Source organism: Athene cunicularia (genome assembly GCF_003259725.1).
Source record: "Athene cunicularia isolate RWA chromosome 10 unlocalized genomic scaffold, athCun1 chr10_part1, whole genome shotgun sequence".
In the NCBI taxonomy this organism is placed as follows: Eukaryota; Metazoa; Chordata; class Aves; order Strigiformes; family Strigidae; genus Athene; species Athene cunicularia.
The window spans coordinates 312,605-333,413 of NW_020799112.1; the positions used below are offsets into that span (position 1 = coordinate 312,605).

A 20,809-nucleotide genomic window follows, 5' to 3' on the forward strand; every position below is an offset into this window, starting at 1 on the left:
TGAGGACAGTCAGAGGAGGGGAGTGAGAGTTCCAGCAACGCATGCACATCTTTCTGTGGCATCTTGGGGATAATCTGAGCATTGCAGCGGGTGGCCTCGTGACTCCAAACCTGCTTTGCTCAGGGATGTACCCTAGGGAGACAGAGGGCTCCCATGGGAGATGCCTGAGCACCCAGATGCAGGACTGCAATACGCATGGGCACTGGGATGCACGTACAGACATGTCCGGGACAAGCAGTATGCTGGCAAGTGGGCAGGAGATGGCTCTGCAAAGGGTGGGGTGGAAATGCAGGGGTGATTTTCTCCCCAGTGTCTCTCTGGGTGCTGATTTCCAGCCTTCCTGGGCAGCAGGATGACGCTGTGGAATGGATCCTTCCCCTTCTACCCTGGTGCCAGTGAGTCCTTCCCCTTTGACACCACCCAAGCTGTCATCATCTCCGTCTTCCTCTCTGTATTGGCCACCTTCATCATTATCCTGCCGGGGATCCGGGGCAGGGGGGTAAGTGGAGAGTCTAGGGGATCTCAGCCCTCTGTTCCCTGACCTGTGCATCCCACATGCCTCCTCCTTGCCAGCCTTGACAACAGGGTGGGGGGCAAACACGCCCACAGGTTCATAGTCAGGGCTCTGGGATCTCTAGCAAGCCATGGGGGTGAGCTCCAGCCCAACCCAGCATGTACCTCACGCTGGAGACAGCAAACACCACCATCCCAAATTTACAAGGTGCCCAGATCTGAACTCAGCTGGATTTCACTGTGAGCAAGCCCAAGTGATTTTGCAGGAGTGCAAAAACAGGGTGAGGCTCAAAGACCTCACTCCACCTTCCCCAAAATCCCAATAAAAGAAACTGCTCATGGGGCAGCAGCCAACCAACCCTTCTGCAAGCCCACTGCTCACGTGCCGTGCACTGGTCGCTCACTTGGCTTTGCAGTGGGGCTGGCCAAGAGGCATCTCCCCTCCAGGGAACACACTGCAAACCCCTGGCCCCTGCTTTTATGTCCAGCTGTGGCCAGCTGCCAACGTGTCCACTTGGATAAGCGTGGAAATTCCAGCTGAGAACTATTAGAGGGAGTGCCTCCATTCTCCTTCCCAGAAAGGGAACGGCACAGCTTTCCCTAATGGGCTGTTTTGACCTTCTTGTTCTGCCTGGGTCTCCCTGCAGCCTCCCCCACCCCATGGCAGGAATGCCCCAGCCATGTGTCCCCACCATGCCACCAGCCTGCAGAGCCCATGGGGTGACTCCACAGGGGAGGGACAGACCTGTTTCTCACTGGTTGGAATTTCTAAATGACATACTTAGTGTTGAAGTCCCCATGGCAAGTCTGACTGAGACCTGTCCTCCCTCCTCTGCTCACCCATTGCAGCAACTCTTCTGGTTCCTGAGGGTGGTGATGGGTCTCTTCGTGGGAGCAGTGGTCCTCAGTGAGTACCAGGGTCCTGGATGGGAAACTCAAGGATGCCCGAGACACAGGGAATGGAGGAGCAAGGTGAGGGAGGGTGAACAGACCAACCAAGTGCCAAGTCCAGCCTGCAGGATGAGTTTATGGGGAAGACTGACCCACATCTGTGTCTGGTACCTGGTTCCAGCAAGTTGTGGGAAGTGCAAGCACCCATCTCTCTCCTCTCTGAAGGCTGGAGGTCATACGCACAGACCGCCTCCAGGGCAGTCATCAAAAGCCTACCACTAACTGCCAGGGGACCCAGACAAATTGACAGGTTCTTAGAAGAGGATCAGTGCCTGGAGGGTGCCCACACATCAGCCCCACTGCCGCTAGGGCTAGGGACTGTGCTGGGTCTGGGGAGAAACCAACCCAAGTGCAGCTCTCAAGGTCACAGGTCAGGATTGGTTTTAGGGAAGGACATACAAGGCTTTTGCTCCGTGGGTCTCACAAGCCAGGCCTTCCCTTGGGATGGGGTAGACAATGCTCAGGCCATGGTGACCTGGCCTGATGAGGTCATGACAGATGCTTCCAGCACTGGATGTCTCACTGCCAGGCCATGACTAACCTTTGAAGTCTTCACAGCTGTACAGTTCACCAGGGACTGGGAAACAGGCTGGGTGACAGCAAACACCTCCTACAAGTCCTTCAGTCAGGCTGTGGTGAACGTGAATGTTGGGCTGCACATTGGCCTGGCAGGAATGAACATCACACTGGTGGGTGAGTACATGTCTCAACAGGAGGGGGTTGAGTACAAGTTTGGCAGCCGTGCACCTGGGTACTGGGGCTGTGGGCCCTCAAGCCCCCACACCAGGAAGTCTTGAAGCTGCCTCCAAGGCTGAGAAAGGTTCTTAGTCTTCATCATCTGTCAGGAAACCCAGTGAATCAGGTCAATGAGACCATCAACTACAATGAGCACTTTGCCTGGAGCTTCAAGGCAGACTATGACCACAGCTATGGTGAAGGGCTGAAGAGGGGGCTGCCCAGCCCCATCCTCTATGTGGCAGAGAAGTTCACCACACAAAGCCCCTGCAGCATGCACATGCAGTACCGCATCTCCAGCCACTACACGTCCCTCACACTGTGGTAAGTTAGAGCAAGAGGTCAGCCCTGTCTCTGATCAGTGGGGAGGTGTAAAGAACCAGGTGGAGCAGAGGGAGTTTGATGGAGCCACCTTCTTCCCTGTAAGGCCATGCCAAAGCCTTGACTGGTCTCTGCCACCCACCTGTCTGCAGAATCAGGGATGCTTATGGTTACTGGCCTGCCCCATCTCCCCAGAATCTTATTCTGTCTTCTCTGCCCTGAATTTCAAAACTGCAGTTGGAGAAAAATTATTCTTCATTTAAAGGAAAGGAGATGCAACTGTGTGGGACTTATGGTACAAGGTCCTTTCCCAAGCAAGATGCAGAGCCCCAGTAAAACCAGCCATGGCAGAGTTCCTCTTGCTCACCAAAGAGGGCAGGAGACCTGCTGGTGGGGAGCAGGAGGGACCATCAAAATGGTGCTCAGAGGCTGTCGTGGTGTAAATCTGAGACCCCTTGTGTGAGCTGTGATCGTGGAGTCTCAGAGCATCCCCATATGTCTCTGAGGTCATGGGAAAGGCACTGCAGGGAAGAGTGAGTCTTGTGACTCCTCCTACTGACGTAGGTTCCAGATCCCTGCTCATATCTCCTTTTTTATTTTCATGAAAAATAACTAGCGCTGCCCAAACATTCCTGCTATTGAGAAGGAGTATTTCAAGGCAGGGATGTTGATGTAAACTTATTTTTTGTTATTATTCTTGGAATAAGAACAATTTGTTATGCTCACCTCCCTAGTGAGCTAAACCCTAAGCCCATGCACAGGGTAGGGCTGGCAGCTGGGTCCACTCCAGGTGCTGAATCAGATGTGGGCATGGCTCTTTGTGCAGTTCTCCAAACAAAGGTCTCCTTTGTTGCCATTCTCCCTTTGAACAGATGGGAAGTGCCTGGGAACAGTTGTGGAGGACCATGAGAGTCAGAGAAAGAGTTAATTTGGAGAGACCTCCAGAGGTTACTACTCCAGTCCCCCATGAAGAGCAGGGCTGATGTCAAAGCCATATCAAAGTGCCTGGGGCTTTGTGGTTCAATACTGCATGTCCCCAGGCATGGAGATCGCTCTCCACCACTGCAGGACCTGCTCCACAGCTCCACCATTCATGCAGACAGAATTGTTTGGGTTGGAAGGGACATCCTGAGATCAGACTGTCCAGCTAGAGCTCAAGCAAGGCAGGTTGTCCAGGGCTGTCCCTCCATCAGGATGTGGAGAGAAGACCCTGAGAACAGGTTCCAGGCTTGGTTTTGTGGTCCTTTCACAGGATGGCCTTTTGCACATGGCTCATTTCCATCCTATTGTTCTCCATGCCCATCCTGCTCTACGGTGGCTGCATGCTCCTGCTCACTGCCGTGCTGATGCTCTCCTCACTGATCTTCTTCACTGCAAGGAACACTCTGAAGTGTCCCATCCTGTTTGGCCCAGCTTCCTTGAACACAGACTATGGTGGATCCTTTTGGCTGACATTAGCAACAGGTGAGTGCTCAGCTTGCTTCTGGGGCTTTTTTTCTCAATCCCTGCAGTGATGATGCTCAGTGATGCCCAACAGCGCCTCATCCTTTCTGTCTTCATGGCTGGTCACAGAAACCATGATTTTTTTCAATGACATACAGGAATTTAGGATAACGTCATCGAGACTGGGGGAAAAAGAGCTGAGCATCCAGGAGATCTGAACGGGCAAACTAATCTGTCTGGAGGTGTGCCCAGAGGAGTGTCATGAAAGTAATGAATCACAGAGTCAGGGCAAGACCTGACCTGGAAGGACCCTTGGGGGTGTCTCTCCCAGCCCTTGCCCAGAGCAGGGTTAACCTCAAAGCCACATCAGCCTTGTTCAGTCTGGTTGTGGATGTCCCCATGGCTAGAGGTTCCCTCTTCCTTTCAGGACCTGCCCCACAGCTGTCCCACTCATGGGCAGCAATTATATTTCTTTTATCAAGATGGAAGTTCCCTTGTTACAACTGTGCACCTCCAAGAAGAGACTGGCTCTTTTTCAGTAGCAGAAGATGGCAATTAGTTCCCCTATAGAATCCTCATTTTCCAACTAAACAAGCCCAGCTCCTCCAGCCTTCACCCTCACACAGTGGGCTCCAGTCCCAACTCTCTTGGCAATCTGCTTCACTTCATTGACTTCTCTTTTGTACTGGGAAGCCCAAACTGATGGCAGAGTCCAGCGTGGAAAGGGAAATAACACCTTCCCTTGACCTCCTGGCTGATGCCACATACCGTTGGCCTCCAACCCCAGATCTGGGTCTGGATGGGGCTGGGACACAGCGGGCAGGAGGTGCTAATGAGTCTCCCCACACCGTGCGTTGCAGGGCTGCTGTGCCTGCTGCTGGGACTGGGTGTCATCACCCTGAACTCCACACAGCCGGAGAAGCTGAAGCTTGTCTTTAACCTGGACAAGGGAAAGGAAGAAGAAGAGGAGAGATGGGACAAGTGCTGCCGGCCAGCCGAGCCCAGCTCCTCTGCACAGGATGTGCTGATGGTGCCCCTGGGTGAGCTTTGTGAGGTGACAGCCACCCAGCTGTAAGGTACTGGGAGGAGGCAGAGCAAAGCCTGAGGACACCCCTCCTCCCCTCCTGAATTCATGCTCCGGTCCAACCCCACCAGGAGCCCAGGTGGGAAGAGACACAAGAAACCAGGTAACAAGAATATCCACATCTGGAAAGATGTCTCGATTATGACAGTTTGCCTTTTTCTTTTTTTTTCTTTTTTTTTTTTTTTTTTTTTTTTTTTTTTTTTTTTTCTTTTTTTTTTCTGTTATTTTACTCACCAGCAGCTGTAAGAGCTTTTGGGGCGAGGAGAATCCATGCCCCATCCCTGGCTGTCTGGTTACAGGTGCTGGGCTACTGCCTTTCCCCTGAGTCCACCCCCAACAAACCCTGAGTCCTCCCTAAAACACAGAGATTAAATCAGAACAAGCTGGAGAGAAACCAAATAACTGCAGATGCACAGTTATGAACCAAAGGAGAAGTAGAGACCCCACAGTGGCACCTCCACCCTGAAGGCCCCTGAGAAGTCCCCTCTGCCCGGGGAGGCTTTTCCAACCAGCGGCCAGGGAGAGCGAGTGGAGCTGTGTTCCACCATGGTGCCCTGTATCCAGCACCTCTTCCTGGCCTGGGGTAAAGAGCGGGCTGGCAAGGAGGCCCATGATTTAGTAGGATACTGGATATTGATCTTGGAGGCCTCCTGGATTTCAGACCCATCTTGACACCGCACAGCTCAAGTTCAATGTAAGTCTGAGTTGTCCTGGGCTGTACATTGGCCTTGAAACTGCACAGTCAGAGGGTTGGTTGGCTCCTGCTTCGTACAGTGCTTACAAACCACAGCTACCAGCCTGTGAGCAGCCTGTGAGTTATTGGTGCTCTCACAGCCCTCTGAAAGGAAGACAAAACATTTTAGTGGGAGGGAAGGAGAAGATGGTAATGGAGGTGCTACTGTGCCCCAAAGAGAGGCTGTAATCAATTAGCAAGAGATGAGCATCACACCCGGTCTGGGAGTCTCGGTTTCCTCCTGCTCAGCCGTGGAAACGCATGTGTCATGGGGCACGCCATGCTGAAATCCTGCACACCCAAGGTGGGTGCAGCCGCCCACTCCTGCCTGCTAACAGCTAGCAGGTACCTTGCCCATGCAGGGAGGGAGAGGAGGGTGAGCCTTTCTGGTTTTCATCACTTTAAAACTCTGTGCAGGTTTGGGGGTTTTTGTTGGGTTTTTTGTTTGGGTTTTTTTTTTCTTTTTCTGCTTTGTGCTTGCTTATTTTCCCCTCTATCTCAATAAAATAAGTTGGACCTGGTCTTTCTGTTGTCTGCTGATAGAGGCATCCCTCTGAGGGCTGTCAGGCTGGGGATGCTCTGTTGTGATATGGCAACCATAGGGAAGGAAAGAAGTCTGAGCCCTTTTGTGGTCCTGTATGGGGCATCTGAGCACAGCTAGTCAACCCAGGGCAATGAAGTCAAGTCAACACACAGTAAATAGGGTATTGGAGCACACCAGGCAAATGAGCAGGGGAGATATGGGAGGACATTAGCTCCTGGAGTAACCCTGGGCATGTGGAAGGCTTGATGGGAACAATCCCCAGCCCAGCAGAGAGGTTTGCAGAGGGACCACCATGGCACAGGCCCCTCTGCAGAGGGGATGCTCAGACATGGCATCTTGCCCCATCCCACTCAGAATGCAAGAGCCTTCGGTGAGGACCTAGAGGACCCAACAGACATTTAAAAATAGATTGGAGCTGAACTCCTTGGGCTTAGGAGACCTCAGCCAGGATGTTCCCAGTGGCACCTACCAGGAGATGCTTCAGCCTACAGATGGACTAGGTCCTAGGTGCAACAAACCCCTTTTATTTACTGAGTTGAAATTCAGATCTCATAAACCTCTGCCTTTCCCTGGTGTGTTCCCCCTTGCAGCCCAGCCTGAGGGGCAGGGGAGTGGGCAGCTCTGCTGCCTGCTAGATGGCATGGTGGCTGCATGCCCTGGTGAAACGACTGCCTCCAGGCGTGGAGACCACAGTCCTTGCAGAGCCCCAGGCTGTGCTCTCCGAGACACATACTGTGTTTGCTCCATTGCTGGCACTGACTCTGGTTAGATGCCAGGTTCTCTGGACAATGTGAGGCCAAAAAACACCTGGGCTGAGAGCCAGGGATTTAATGGCAATTATTTTACATCTTGTTGCCCAACAACAGTCCAGGCAGGAAACTGAGCTGGGAGCTGTGGTGGACAGAGGGGGTAGGACCTGCAGCAGCACAACCCAGGGGCAATATAGCCACAGCTATAATGTTCTTAGAGTGCATGCGAAGAAGCTGCTATGACAACATGTGAGGCAAAATAATCATCCCTGAGCAATGACCCTCCTGTGTGCACCTCCCTATGGTGGCAAGGGAAGAAGTCCTCCACCTGCAAGACTCCTTGCAGGCACCCAGCCCCTGTTGCCTGACTCCTTGCTCTGCATGAAATGCAATGAGTGTAGGGGTCTCTGCACACACCATCATGTCATTGCCACTGGTCAGCTGGCCCCATGCAAGGTCTGCTGCAGAAATCCCAGCTGTCCCATGTTTGCTAGGAAGTGGGCGAGACACACAGAGATCTGGTGTCCCTGTGCTTCAAATGGATTGAATTTTTTTGATGTCTTGTTTATTTGGGTTCATGCCCCTGTGTGTCTGATGCAACAGGCCAAAGTTTTTCTTCTGGTGAGGATGCTATTGGAGGGGGAAATCATACCTAAAAGCAGGAGAGGAGGCTGGAGAGTTCCAGATGCATTGCAGAAAGGATGTGAAACCCCCAAACCTCCTGTGTTTTCAGGCCATGGGATCTCTCCCACACCAGCCCAAATAACCTGTGTCTGGTTGTAGCATCTTCCTGTGATCCCTTCAGACCTGACATGTCTGGATGCAGGAAAGATGGAGAAAGGATCCTCCATTTCCTGATGGAGTTTTGTTGGTTTAATCTTACGGCTTTTGTCCTGCTGCTCAGCTAGTCAAAGCCCTTTTGAGGCTTCTTACATCCCTACAGCATGCTGTTCCCCATGACAAGGGTTTCTCAGCGACTCACCGTGACACGTGCCAGTGAGCCCCATCCTTCCTTGGGGGCACCTCTGCCAGGGCAACTTCCCCCATAGGAAGGGTGCTGCTGGTGGGACGTTGCAAGCAGTCACCTGCAGATATGCCTCACAACCTCGTCTTAAGAAACCAGACCCCCAGAATGCCCATAGTGTTTCAAAGGAGTGTGGGTTTTTTTAAATGAAGTTTTATTGAAGATAATAATACTTGTGCATAATAAATCACATTAGTGCAACACAAATATCATGTGAAAGAAATAAGTAACAGTGAGAGACTTTTCTCAGAAAGAAAAGAGCCAAAATACTGAAATTATGTCCTTTATGATTAATTGGACTGAGCCTTCCCAGGTCTCCAGCATTCAGATATGGCTCCTTGTGCCAGCCCATGGGGACTTCATCAGGCCAGTGGGTTTGGTGCCAGAGCCCATCTTTGTTTTGTAATAATGGAGCCTGATGCACTTCATTTCTCACCTTGGATGGGTCTGACTTCTGGCCTTGGGCTTGTGCTTCGTGGTGAGCCCAGCCAGCCCAAGTGTGCTCCAGATGGATAGGGGTAACTTCATTCTCCCCTCTCTTTCCTTTCTTGTGGCACCTTTTAGGCCCACACTAAGTTACAAGTCTATCTAATAAAACCCACGTTTAAAAGTGCCAGAGAGGATAAAGGTGATATGATTATTTTCAAATCTAATTCCACATTTACTCAGTTTATTTCTGGAGTGGATTTTTTACTCCATCTTGTGCAGCATCCAGCCTGATGGAGTCTGGGTCTGAGCCTGGCTTTTCTAGGTACACCTCAAGGTCTACACTCAATGTCAGTGCTTGGGAAAGAAATGAGCAGGTTTAATCACTGGCTTTTGGATTAGTGGATGTTCCCTGTGAGAAATCTTACCTGTGAGCTCAGTTTCTGGTGTGGGAGCTGGCCTTCGGAGACTCACTGCACCAGACTGTGCCAGGGCATGGAGCAGGAAGGGTATTTCTCCTGGCACAGAGATCCCCAGGTGAGTCACTGGAGCTGTGAGCTGCTCCAATTGCAGCCTGTAGGCTCTCTGCAAAGCCAGCCTTTTTCCAGAGGACATGATCAGGGAGATACAGTCTGCAAAGGTACTTCACAGCAAGTACCCATCCCAACATGCACTCCTCAAAGGCAGTTGGTCGGGGAAATGGGTCTCTGGGGACATCAAGAAGGATTCATGTTCTGCCCTTTCAGGTCCACCTTCAGGGAAGGAGTGGAAAAACCTTTATTCTAGATGCTGTTGGGGTTGAGTTTAGAGGGTTCAGAAGGAGACAGTCCTTCGTTCACAAAATGAGGGTTGATGTACACTTCAGCCATTTCCTGGTACTCCTCTGCTTTGTCCTCGCGGAGATCAAAGAAAGTTTTCAGTAGATCCAAGTTAAAGTAGTGCAGTGCAACAACAGTGATCCCAGCCACAAAACAGAGCAAGCCTGGAAGACAATGTGCTCTCTGAGAGCATTCCTGTAAACACCAGCACACTTCCCACCCAGCATGGCACCCTGATGGGAGACAATGCCTTCTCTTATGGATGATGGCCTTCTACTCTATGAGGTGACTTCAGCTGCTGTGTTGAGCATCTCAAAACACAGGCATGGGTCTTAAAACCCAAGCAAGTGATCTCCATCTTGCATTACTGCACCTCAGGGACTAAAATTCCCTCCATCACCCTTGAGATGGGGATGGTGTTCCCCCTACTGTCAGTCCTCTCCACATCGCTACAAATCATGTGCTTTGCCAAGGCACAGGCCAGGGCTCTGGTGGGCTGCACTCCCCATGCTCTCTCACCTCCATTTCTGGGGGAAAAACGCTGGGACTCTTGCACACCCAGAGGAACAAAGTAGTGTGCCCCAGTGTAGTGTCCTTACCAGTTGCTAGTGTGAGCCAGAAAGATCCTCCATAGCCTGTGCGCAGGGTTGCAATCCCAAACTGAATTGGGCACATCGGGGAGTTCCTCACAGTGGAGAATGAGAGCAATGAAAAGATCATGAAGGCCCCTGTCACCAGGAGCATGTAGCCTCCGTAGACTAGGACAGGCATGGAGAAGAGCATGTTGGAGATGAGCCAAGTGCAAAAGGCCACCCTGGAGACAAGAGAAGATGAACAGATGAGTTGTGCTAGTGACATAGAATAGGATGCTCTATATAAGGATTTCCATGAGGGAGGAGGACTCTGGGCTCCAGGTTGCATTGCATGAGGCCTGGAAGCTCTGTGGGCAGGCTGGGGTGATCCCTACCCTCCCAGGCTGACCAGGCAGATGCGCGATGCTTACACTGCCACATCCAGAAGGCAGCAGCCCAGATTTCCTCTATGCTCAGCCCATATATACTAGCCTCAAGGAGGCCACGGTGGCCCACTCTGTATCTAGACCATCTCAGCTCCCTGACCTTCTATGTATGGGGCAGTGCAGACCCCAGAGAGCAGCACACAGGACTAGGATAATTGCAGGAGCAGGCATAAGTCATTAGCAGCAGCTCTGGACTTGGCTGAGGAGCTGGGTGACAGGGGAAGCCTTCAGCTATGGCCAGGAGCTCTTGCTCCATGGCATTGCCAGGCCCCTTTCCTAGCTTCTGCATACCTGCTGTCAAACTCAGAGCAGAGGGAATAGCACTGCTATGACCCTTTCTCCCCGCAACCCATGGTATAGGGGACTGTCTCCTGACAGCTGTGGATCAGCTCTCCCTTGGCCCAAGTGAGCAGCAACGTGTTGTTGCCCAGCAGATCCTGTTAAAGAGTCCAGATTGACCCCACAATAACAGCATCATCAGCTTTTCCTCATCTAGTCCCACTCCCAGACATTAAATGCCTTCCCAGATGGGGATGAGAGAGTTCTGCACATGCCCATGGACCTCTCTGGGCCATCAAGGACAGCAGCTCCAACTCCCTCAGAGGGGATGGAACACTGCCGTCATCACCGCATCATGGCAAGGATCTGCATCGCGTTCCTCTCTCCTGTGCCCATCCCTGGTGGAGTTGACCAGACCAGGACTTCCTATCTTCTCACTCCAAGGTGCCTACGGGGCCACTGGTTTGACTGCAGATCCCTCCATGCACATGGCTTTTCTCCTGGCAGCATGCAGTCACCATCCATCTCAGAAGAGCCCTTCCCACATCCTCGCATCTCTCCTGCCCTGCACCAGGAGAGGAGGCTCACCAGAGAGTGCCCGATGCATAGTGGCTGGAGATGCGGTACTGCCTGTGCACGCCGCAGGGGCTTTGCTTGGTGAACTTCTCTGCCACATAGAGGATGGGGCTGGGCAGCCCCCTCTTCAGCCCTTCGCTGTAGCTGTGGTCATAGTCTGCACCAAACCTCCAGGCAAAGTGCTCGTTGTAGTGGATGGTCTCGTTGATCTGACTCACCGGGTTTCCTGCCAGAGGAAGAAGACGGAGGCCCTGCTGCGTCCCAGCAGCCTGGGTGTTTCCAGCCAGGAGCACAGGCACCCCAGGGGCAGCAGGGTCCCAGGAGCCTCCATGCAGACCAAGGCCACCCACAGGGCTCTGGGAGACCTCCAGGGGCCATGGCCACTCCAGAGCTCCAGACAGGGATATCAGACTCACCCATGAGCGTGATGTTCACCCCCCCCAGGCCGACATGCAGCCCGATGTCTGCCTTCACCAGGGCACAGCTGAAGGACTTGTAGGAGGTGTTTGCCTTCACCCATCCGGTCTCCCAGTCCCCTGTGAACTGGACAGCTGCCAGCAAAAGTAAAGCTGGGGTTAAAGTGGGGCTGGTCTCAGGCTTTGCTGTGCTCCAGGTGGGGATCACAGGCAAGGGAGTGTAAGGAGGGCAGAAGAGCTGACTCAGCTACCAGGATGTGCCTCAACCAGCTCCCACGCCCTGGCGGAGCTCATGTCCTCCCCTCGCTAAGCATCCACTCCCTCGATCAGGGAGCAGGAGAGCTCAGATCCCTCCTCAGACACCCTCTCCAAGACTTCCCTGCAAGCTCCCCACCACGGCAAGCACTGCAGCCCCTGGGGACGGGGCTTGGAAATGAGCCCATTCCTCAGCCTCGGGAACAGGGGTGAGTTTCATTCCAAATATTAAGCTCCCTAGATTGCACTATTTGTGAATAGTGAAGATTGCTTTCAGATGGAGGTGGTGAAGAGCAAGCTCTGACAGTCATTTGAGCTGGGGGAAAAAGAAAAATTTGAAGCATTTCTGGTATGTTTTTTGGAACAAAGCATCCTTTTCTGAAACACTCTCACCTTGGGGTGGGCTTAATTTTCCAGAACTGAAATGAGCTGAAAGTGAAGATGATGATTTAATCTCAGGCTGAACAAGAAAACCTGCCCCAAAATAAGTTCAGCTGCTGAATCAACTTGTAAGGGCACTGACCCAGTAGCAGCTCTGCAGGAACATTTTCTAGCTGCAGGGTCGAGTGTGCCCTGCTGCTGCCAGACAGAAAACCTGATATTGGCTTTAAAACAAGTAATTCCTCGTGTGTGCCCAAGCAGTACCCAGCTGCATCTTCATAGGGAGAGCGGTGCTGGATGGCTCTCCAGTGCTGAGCCGGTTAAAGTTGTGGAGCAAGCCCTGACCTCCACCCTCTGCCATCTCCAGCCTGGCAATGTGTTTCTGTGCAGCTCTGGTGGCATCTCCCAGTGCCTGGACATCTCCAGGTGGAGGGTGACCAACACATGCTGGGCTGGTCCATGTGTCAGCCAGCAGAGTCCCATGGCCTGGCTACCTACTTCTATTGCCTGGTCAAATTGGGAGCTGAATCATTTAGGTTGTACTTCATCATCCCTCTCCAAGCAGTCTTGTAATCTGCCTTGTCCTCCTTTGATTTAGGGTGATCTCCCCATCTGGTATCTTCTTTGCCCTCAGTACATCTTTGGCTTGCATGTCCTGTCACCCTTTCTGAGCTGGAAATTCCACAATCTGGTTTCCACCACCATTTATTACATAAGATTTCCTGGTTTTACTAAATCAAAGCCTCTCCTTCATCTCCTTCTGCCTTTCTCCTTGGAAGGTCTTTAGACCCCCACCCCTACCTCTGTTTTGCCTGTGTTTTATTTTGACCTGCTCTCTTCACATCACTGCAAGGCTGATCACAGTCTGAGCTGCCCAGCCCCGCTCCCTCAGCAGCAGGCAGCTCAGCGGGGCTTGGGAAAAACAGTGGTGAGGAGGATTGCAAATGTGCTCAAGTGACTTGCGGCTGAGGTGTAGAAAAACATATATATCATACTAATTGTTGTTTAGCCTCATGTGTTGGACCAGTAGAGAGTCTGCATTTAGATAACACAGGCCTGTGATATATTTAGAGATTCCTGCCCAGCTGCGGGAAAGATCAAAGCACAGTGGTGAAAGCCTGCATGGATCCCTGAAATACAGGTGAAAACAGCAGGTTTGATGATCCTCTAGACTGAGCTCTGCGTTCCCACCGGTGTGCTTCTGCCCAGGTGCTGCTTTGGGAATCACTTGGTTCATGAGGTAACAAAAATAAATTTACTCTGTGGTTGTATTTGTGGTTTCATGGTTGTTCCTGGGTCCCACCTGTGTTGGCTCACATACATGGTCAGAGGAACATGGGGCTGTGCAGCCCACTGGAGCTCTACAGTGTAGTTACAGCCAGCAAAGCTCCCTCTTGATTCAGAAGTGACCACGGGCACCTTCGGGTGCTTTCACAGCCCCGGTGCCAGGGGTGCGGAAGCCCTCTTAGGAAGCTGTGTGACTGCTTTGCAGAGCAGGGTAGACACTGCAACCAGCCTTGGCCAGGCCACAGGTGTGACCACCAGTTCATGTTTCCCAGACCCATACCCTGCCCCAGGGTTTAATCCTGCCCCCAGACCCACCGCCAAGCGCTGCGCAGCACTTACCAACAATCACCACTCCCACGACGAGGCTGAGGAGAACCCGGAGAGTCCAGTACAGCCTCTGTGAGAGAGAGGTGGGACATCAAGCAGGGAAGAACAGCCCTGATTGCCCTTCTGCCTCACCCCAAACCAGCCAGGAGTGTCCCAGCATCCAAAATGTGGGGAGCAGATGCTTGTCCCTAGGGAGAGGGGTCACGCACCACCCGTCCACGGATGCCTGGAATGATGAGCAGGAAGCTGCAAGCGAATGTTAGGAAGACCACAATCACTATGATGGTGCTGACATCGAACAAGAAGGCCTTCCTCTGCTGCGGGTAGAAGGGGTAGACGGTGTCAAAGAGAGTCATCCTGCACCTCCAGGAGCCTGCGGGAGAGAGGCAGTCACAGCAGGGACCCTGCACTGCCCTGCCCAGCTGCCTCGAGCCTCTGCTGGCCAGCCCCAGCTCAGCTCTGCAATAACCAGCTGCGGGAAGTCCACCTCAGAACTTCCCAGAGGGACAAGGAAATGGGCAGTGCAAGGAAACGGGCAGGGTGAAATACTGCCCAGTAGAGAAACATGCCACCCAAAAGCCCTCGATAGAATAGAGGAGGTGCCTGGGGCAGGGCTCTTCCAGCCTGGAGGGATGGCGGCAGCCTGGGGAACCACCAGCCGCTGTCCTGCTGCAGCTTGAGTAGCAGCCCAAGTGCAGAAACCTGTTGAGCAGCTCCTCCCCAGACAGAGCCCGGTCTTTCCCTGCAGCAGATGCAGTCAGAGCTTTCCACTTTGTGGCACACCCTTAAAGAAGTCCATGAGCAGGCAAACACCAGTAGATGCAGCCTTCCTCCAAAATGACAAGGAACCACTGAGAACACCGGTTTCACACCAGCAAAATTATCCCCAGCCAGGAGCCACCACTGCCGAGCAGGACGGAGCCCACCATCCCCATTTCTACCCCATCTCCTCAAAGAGCCTTGTCCCCTGGAGCTGCAAAGTGCCATCTGGGAAGGGAGGACTCTTCTTTTGCTTGGTCCAGAGGGGCAGGAGCAACCACTGGGGTTGGGAGGTGGGTTCAAGGAGCGCACGAAGATCAGGAGCACGTCTCAAGGCTAAAGGACATTGAGTTACATGAGACAATGCAGTGTGTAATTCCCACAGATGGCTTCAAACTCCCACCAACACTTTAGTTGTAGAGATTACAGAGCTTCCCCATTCCTGGGTTAGATCTTTTCTATCAAAACTGATTACATGCTTAGTCCTTTTATTTTCCTTATTTAATAGCATCTCTGCATGTAACTACCCCAGGAAGTCTTCTAAAGTCAGAGAATGCTGGAGCTAATATGACTCATGACCAAATACAATTTCATTCTGTCCCTGCATGAAGGAGTTGATTTTATTCTCATTTTCTGAAAACAGTATTAATTGTATTTTTAGGTAAGATCCAACCCAGAACAATTCAGCCACAAAAAGTGTGCTCCATATCGCTAGAAGTGGGTTAGAATTACAATAAATATAATAAAACAGGGCAGCTGAAATCACTTTTCAATGCATAAAGCAACATTTGGTTTCAGAATAATTCTCTGCCCAGTAACCCAGATCATTACAGCAAACAGTTTATCAGAGACTGGGAGATTTTACAACTGGCTCACAACTGATCTGGACCTGACCTTAGCTTGACTCTCTGCTCCAGACTAACAGAGTGATCATGTTTTTCTGTAACTGTTTTGGGCTATTTCCCTGGAAAGCCAAGCCCAGGGAAGGGCAGCTCTCAAGCACCACTCCTGCTGTCATTACCTAGCAAGCAGGAGCTGTAACTGCTTCCCAACACTACAATGCTGGACTGAAGTTCAGTTGTGGGGTCCCCAGCCCAGCAAACATGCACACAAAACAGTCTGAGCAGCTGTAAGAATAAATAAATGAACAGTTTAGCCTAGGACAAGTTAAATCTTGATCTCTTGAACTCCACTGGTTTCATTACATCTTTGCCCAAATTTCATACGAGATACAATGAGGGAAGGAATGATTTTCAAGTCTGTATTCACTGAAACACAACTCTTCACAGCTTAAAACAGATCAACAGTACGTAACAATTGAAAACCCAGAACATGCTGCCTCGTTAAACCTAAATTTAACATTAAAACAGTATCAAGGGACGTTTGCATTTCCTCGACACTTTGCAACTTCTGGGAATGGTTTTATACAGAATTTCCAGAGACACAACTTTTTCTGTTGCTGTCCTCCCGATCTTGGGCCACGCGTGGGGGGACGGGAGACGTCGGGCCAAAGGTTTCTTTCCTGCGTGAGGGTCAGGGTGGGACGAGGCCATGTGTCCCCGCACCGGCACGGGAACCAGGGTGCTGGGCTGCTTGTGCCCCTGCCTGCCCGGGGGACGGGGCGCAGGGTGAGGAGGAGGTGCACGTCCCCACCCACACGGGGCACCAAGGGGCCACTGGTGTCCCTGCCTGCCCGGGGCACACACCTGCCTCTGGCACTGGGAGGTTGGGGCCACCCATGTCCCTGCCTGCGTGGAGGACTGGGGGTTCTGGGTGGTGGGGTCATGCGATGAGTGGGTTCAGTTTTGGGCCCCTCACCCCAAAAAGGCCATTGAATGACTCGAGCGTGGCCAGAGAAGGGCAACGGAGCTGGGGCAGGGTCTGGAGCACAGGTCTGCTGGGGAGCGGCTGAGGAAACTGGGGGGGTTCAGTCTGGAGAAGAGGAGGCTGAGGGGAGACCTCCTGGCCCTCTGCAACTCCCTGCCAGGAGGGGGCAGAGAGGGGGGATGAGTCTCTGGAGCCAAGGACCCAGTGCCAGGCCCAGAGGGAATGGCCTCAAGCTGCCCAGGGCAGGGTCAGGCTGGCTCTGAGGAAGGATTTCTGTGCAGAAGGGGCTGTTGGGCGTTGGGATGGGCTGCCCAGGGCAGGGGGGAGTCCCCGGGATCCCTGGGGGGGTTGAAGAGTCGGGCTGAGCCAGCGCTGAGGGATCTGGGGGAGTTGGGAACGGTCAGGGGGAGGTTAATGATGACACTGGAGGAGCTTCAAAGTCTTTTCCAACCCAGGTGATTCTGTGTCCTTACCTGAAGGGTGCGATGGAGCCACGCATATCCCTGCCTCTGGGGGAGAACAGAGCAGGCTGGAACTGTGCATGTCCCTGCCTGCACGGGCACAGGACACCGCGGGGACAGGCAGGGACCCCCTATGTCCCACTACGGGAGGGAGTCCCTGCTGAGCATAGTGGTGGCACTGAGGCATCTGGCCCCAGGGTGTCTCCAGGTGGGAAAGGTGGAGACACCAACTGGTCCCTGTGTGCGTGTTGTCTGTAGTGTGCTCAGGTTTGGGATTTTCTGGATGGCATTCAAGGCAGGGGAGATGCAGCCTGTTCTGAAACCCCAGGGCTTGCTGGCTGATGGGGCAGGTGGCAGTCCCCCAGTCTGTCCCACCAGCACTGGGGAGAGCTAGAAATAAGCTGTGACTAACAAGGACCACAGGGATTAGGCTCCAGGCTTCTCAAAGGTCTTGAAACTGCTCTCTACTGCTACGGTCACTAAGTGCTGCAGGAGGGCTGCTGCTCTCTCAGGATGCTGATGTATTCCACAGTTCCAGCTGACATGTGGCTCTGAGGAGAGATCAGGAGACATTTGGAGGCTGAAGCCCTAACCGTAGGGTAGCCAAATCTGCTGAGATCAGGTGGAGTGGATGATCCTTGCTCTGGGGGAAGCCATGTGCTTGCACTCTCTGCCGCAGTTTTTGGAGGAGTGTGAAATTCCAGGCCTTGATAGGACACAGGGGTCCTCTCTGATGGGAGAAGTCAAGGCTGGGGAAGCAGATGCTTGATTTGACTAGGTGCAAAGGAAGGGAATGACTTTCCAATGGTGGCACAGGGAATCTGTGGAGAAGGAATCTGTGTGCAGAGGCTGGAGGGCTCATCAGACCTTACAAAATTCCTGGAAAGCTTACAGGTCTGTGGGACTAATCCAAGTTTGCATAGCTTTGCCTCAGCAAGCTGCGCCATGGGCTTCCAAGGTCATTCTGGTTTCATTATGCCAAGGAACACGCCTGGGTGGTTTGCAAGATTTGGGAGGCAGGTGTGAGAGTAGGGGGCTCTTTCTGGAGAAGGCTGGAAACTGATCCTCAACACGTGGGAGAGCACACTGGGGTGTGTGAAGCTGGAACTCTCACCTGAAGCATGGGAAAGGAGCTTGTGGGACAGCTGAGTGCCACTCATGAGATGCCCATCTTCCTTGGCATGAGGTCTCTAACCCGATGTGCATGTTCCTCTTCTTGAGTGCGCCCTGTAAGGACTGCTGTGACTCAGCCTTGCCTGTTTCCAGCAATAGCCGGACAATGTTTAATAGTCAGGGGAGAAATGGTATCAATGTCTTCTTATGCCTTTACAAACCAAGTTCTGCCAGGGAGAGCTGCTCCTGAGGACATGAAATAATTTTTGAGTTTTGATGGAGAAAGGCAAACTTCTAATGCCCAGTAACTTGTATGAAGACATAAAGGCAGTGTAGAAACATGAAAGAGAAGTTCCATGTTGGTAGGTAAGGCCCTCAGAAGTCTGTGGTCCAACCTACTGCTTAGAGCAAGACAATCACTGTCACTGTATCATGTTGGCCATGGTTGAGGCTGGAAAGCCTCCAGACACCCCCCACAGTCTTGGACTGACTATGTGGGCTTTCAGTGCTGGGCTATGGAGAGATGGAAAGTGCCTCAGAGCTGGCATGAGTCAAGAACAGTTCCCATGTCTGAGGAAATGAGAGGTTTGCTCAGTGACAGAAGGAATTTTAAAACATTTTCTGCTGGAGCCCTGTGGAAAGATCCAAGGGGAAGGGGAACACATGCTGTGCTGTGACTGTGGTGATGTAATTTGAGCCTTGGCTTTGCCCCATGTTTCCTGAATGATTTTGGTGAATCTTCCGCAGCACCTTTGGGCCTCAGTGCAACTCTGTACATTTTGAGCCAGCAGGAGTTTAATCCAGCTGTGTCTGTAGGGACTCCCTCCCTACGGTGTGGGAGGTCACGTGGACCTCTGTGCACAAGCAAACCACAACTGCTGCAGGCTGCTCAGGGTGTCTCCAGCCATGCAGCCCTCCACATTGGTTTCAGCAGCAAACAAGGCTGTTCCCATGGGGAGAGTCCCATGTGGTGATGGTGGCCAGGCTCTGCCACTCCTGGCAGAGGTCCTAGGCATCTCCATGCTTCACCAATTGGCCAAACTTTGTGTTCCTCCTACGGGATGGGGCTCAGGGAGCCTCTGGTTCCCACCAGCTGCACAACACAAATCTCGTGTCCCCAAGACCATGCTCAGCAGAGGGCTGTGGGATGGAAGAGCTCTGGGGCCCCTTCCACAGGGACGTGCTCCAGGAGGGTAGGGGTGGCACTGGGTGACCAGAAACACCACCTGATGCTGCTCCCAGCTCTGAGGGTTTCAGCAGCCCCGGCTCCCATGTGCATGGAGGCAAGGCCAGATGCAATCAGTGCAGAGGTATTTCAACAGTGATTTATCATTAAATCCATTTTATGGAAAGCTAACAGAGCAGTTTGCCTCTAATAAACATTTGTTAAATCTATCTTATGGAAAGCTAACAAAGCAATTTGCCTGTCATAACTTTTTGTGAGGTGTAGAGTGCAGGTGAGCTGTTGTGATGGAGGAGGAACATGGAAATGTCACTTCTTGAGAAACAGTTTGCTTTCTAATGCAAAAGGCCAAAAGTACAGAAATCTCTGGTGGAAGGAGTTGCTCACAACTTGGCAATCAGTTTTATGAATGCAATTAATGTGAGTACAAACAACAATATTTAATTCTCAAACCACTTCTATTGCCAAGTGCCTAGTGTATCCAGTGAGTCACATTTTACAATTTGCACTGCTGGTAGTTATAAGTGAAAAATCCCCACTGCAATTCCCAGTAAATAAAAAATAAAACTTACAGAGCTGCTGGCAATGTGTAAGCCTTTCTGAAACCGTAATTTCTTTAAGTTTTGATTAAAACAATGAAAAAAAAGAAACTAAAAGCATCACATATCTTGTGCCAGAGTGATGTAGGAAAAGCTGAAACCTGCATCACCACATGTCTTGACAACACAGCTCCTCTGAAACGGTGCTGGCCTTTGGATACACACCCACAGTGCTTGGAACAAGGGACAAAGAGACAGATTTAGCAGAAAAGCCCATCTTGGAGTTAAATCCAAGTTTGGCATTCCTGTGCATGGAAAGCCAATGGCAGCACTGTAGCATTTATGTAGCCTTCACTGTTCATGGCTGGGAATGCCTCTCTTCAGTCAGATGTTGGCTGGGGTTTTAAAGGTTTGGGTCCCACTGATGAAATTTGCTCTGGATCCAGGACCTCTGTGGAAAGTGAGATGGTAAAGCATCATGAGAAAGGCTGGTCATGAAAGAATGCTAGTGACTTGACCCAGAGGTGATGAAGAGGTCTCGATCTGCAGCACTAGCACACTTTGGGATGCCTGACTGCATGCTGAGGCTGTTCCCATCGCCTTCCCAGCTGGATTTTGCTTGGGAGGGACAATGTGTGAGCGGAGGAATTACAAACTGAAACGCATCTGTTTCTGTAACAAAGAGTGTGTTTCTCTAACGGAGCTGGCAGTTTAATGTCTGCTTGCTGTGGGTGATGAGTTGTGAGACTACGGCTGGGCTACCCCAAGGCAGGGGCACTGGTCCTGCTCCAGCTGAAAGGTCTTCTCTGGCCAGTTGACAAGTGCTGGCAGAGCCTTCCCAGGGTGATGGGGCACCGCCTGCCCCCGCCACCCTCCCACCACCCAAACCAGGAGATACTGGTGATGGATGATGAGGACAGAGGGTTTTACCAGGCAGCAGAAACCACAAGAGGGAGCTGAGATGATGGTCTGTGCCTTCCCAGCCTCTGCGAGCAGCCCAGCTCCAGCTCCCTCCTTCTCCTCTCCGCTTGCAGGTCGCTGCTTCCC

The 20,809-nt window shown here is 52.1% G+C and overlaps 2 protein-coding genes across 2 annotated transcripts; one reads left to right on the forward strand and one right to left on the reverse strand.

Moving 5' to 3' along the window:
- The first annotated feature begins 352 nt into the window (after positions 1 to 352).
- Positions 353 to 5,038, forward strand: LOC113484097 (dual oxidase maturation factor 1-like). Its single transcript, XM_026856253.1, has 6 exons — positions 353 to 499; positions 1,363 to 1,420; positions 2,023 to 2,157; positions 2,310 to 2,523; positions 3,773 to 3,984; positions 4,824 to 5,038. Exons 1-6 carry the CDS (start codon positions 353 to 355, stop codon positions 5,036 to 5,038), a joined length of 981 nt encoding a protein of 326 aa, XP_026712054.1.
- A 4,267-nt stretch (positions 5,039 to 9,305) lies between these two features.
- Positions 9,306 to 14,236, reverse strand: LOC113484114 (dual oxidase maturation factor 1-like). Its single transcript, XM_026856275.1, has 6 exons — positions 14,090 to 14,236; positions 13,893 to 13,950; positions 11,631 to 11,765; positions 11,227 to 11,440; positions 9,941 to 10,155; positions 9,306 to 9,505 (listed from the first exon to the last, which is right to left on the reverse strand). The coding sequence occupies exons 1-6, from the start codon at positions 14,234 to 14,236 to the stop codon at positions 9,306 to 9,308; spliced, it is 969 nt and encodes a 322-aa protein (XP_026712076.1).
- Positions 14,237 to 20,809: the final 6,573 nt, after the last annotated feature.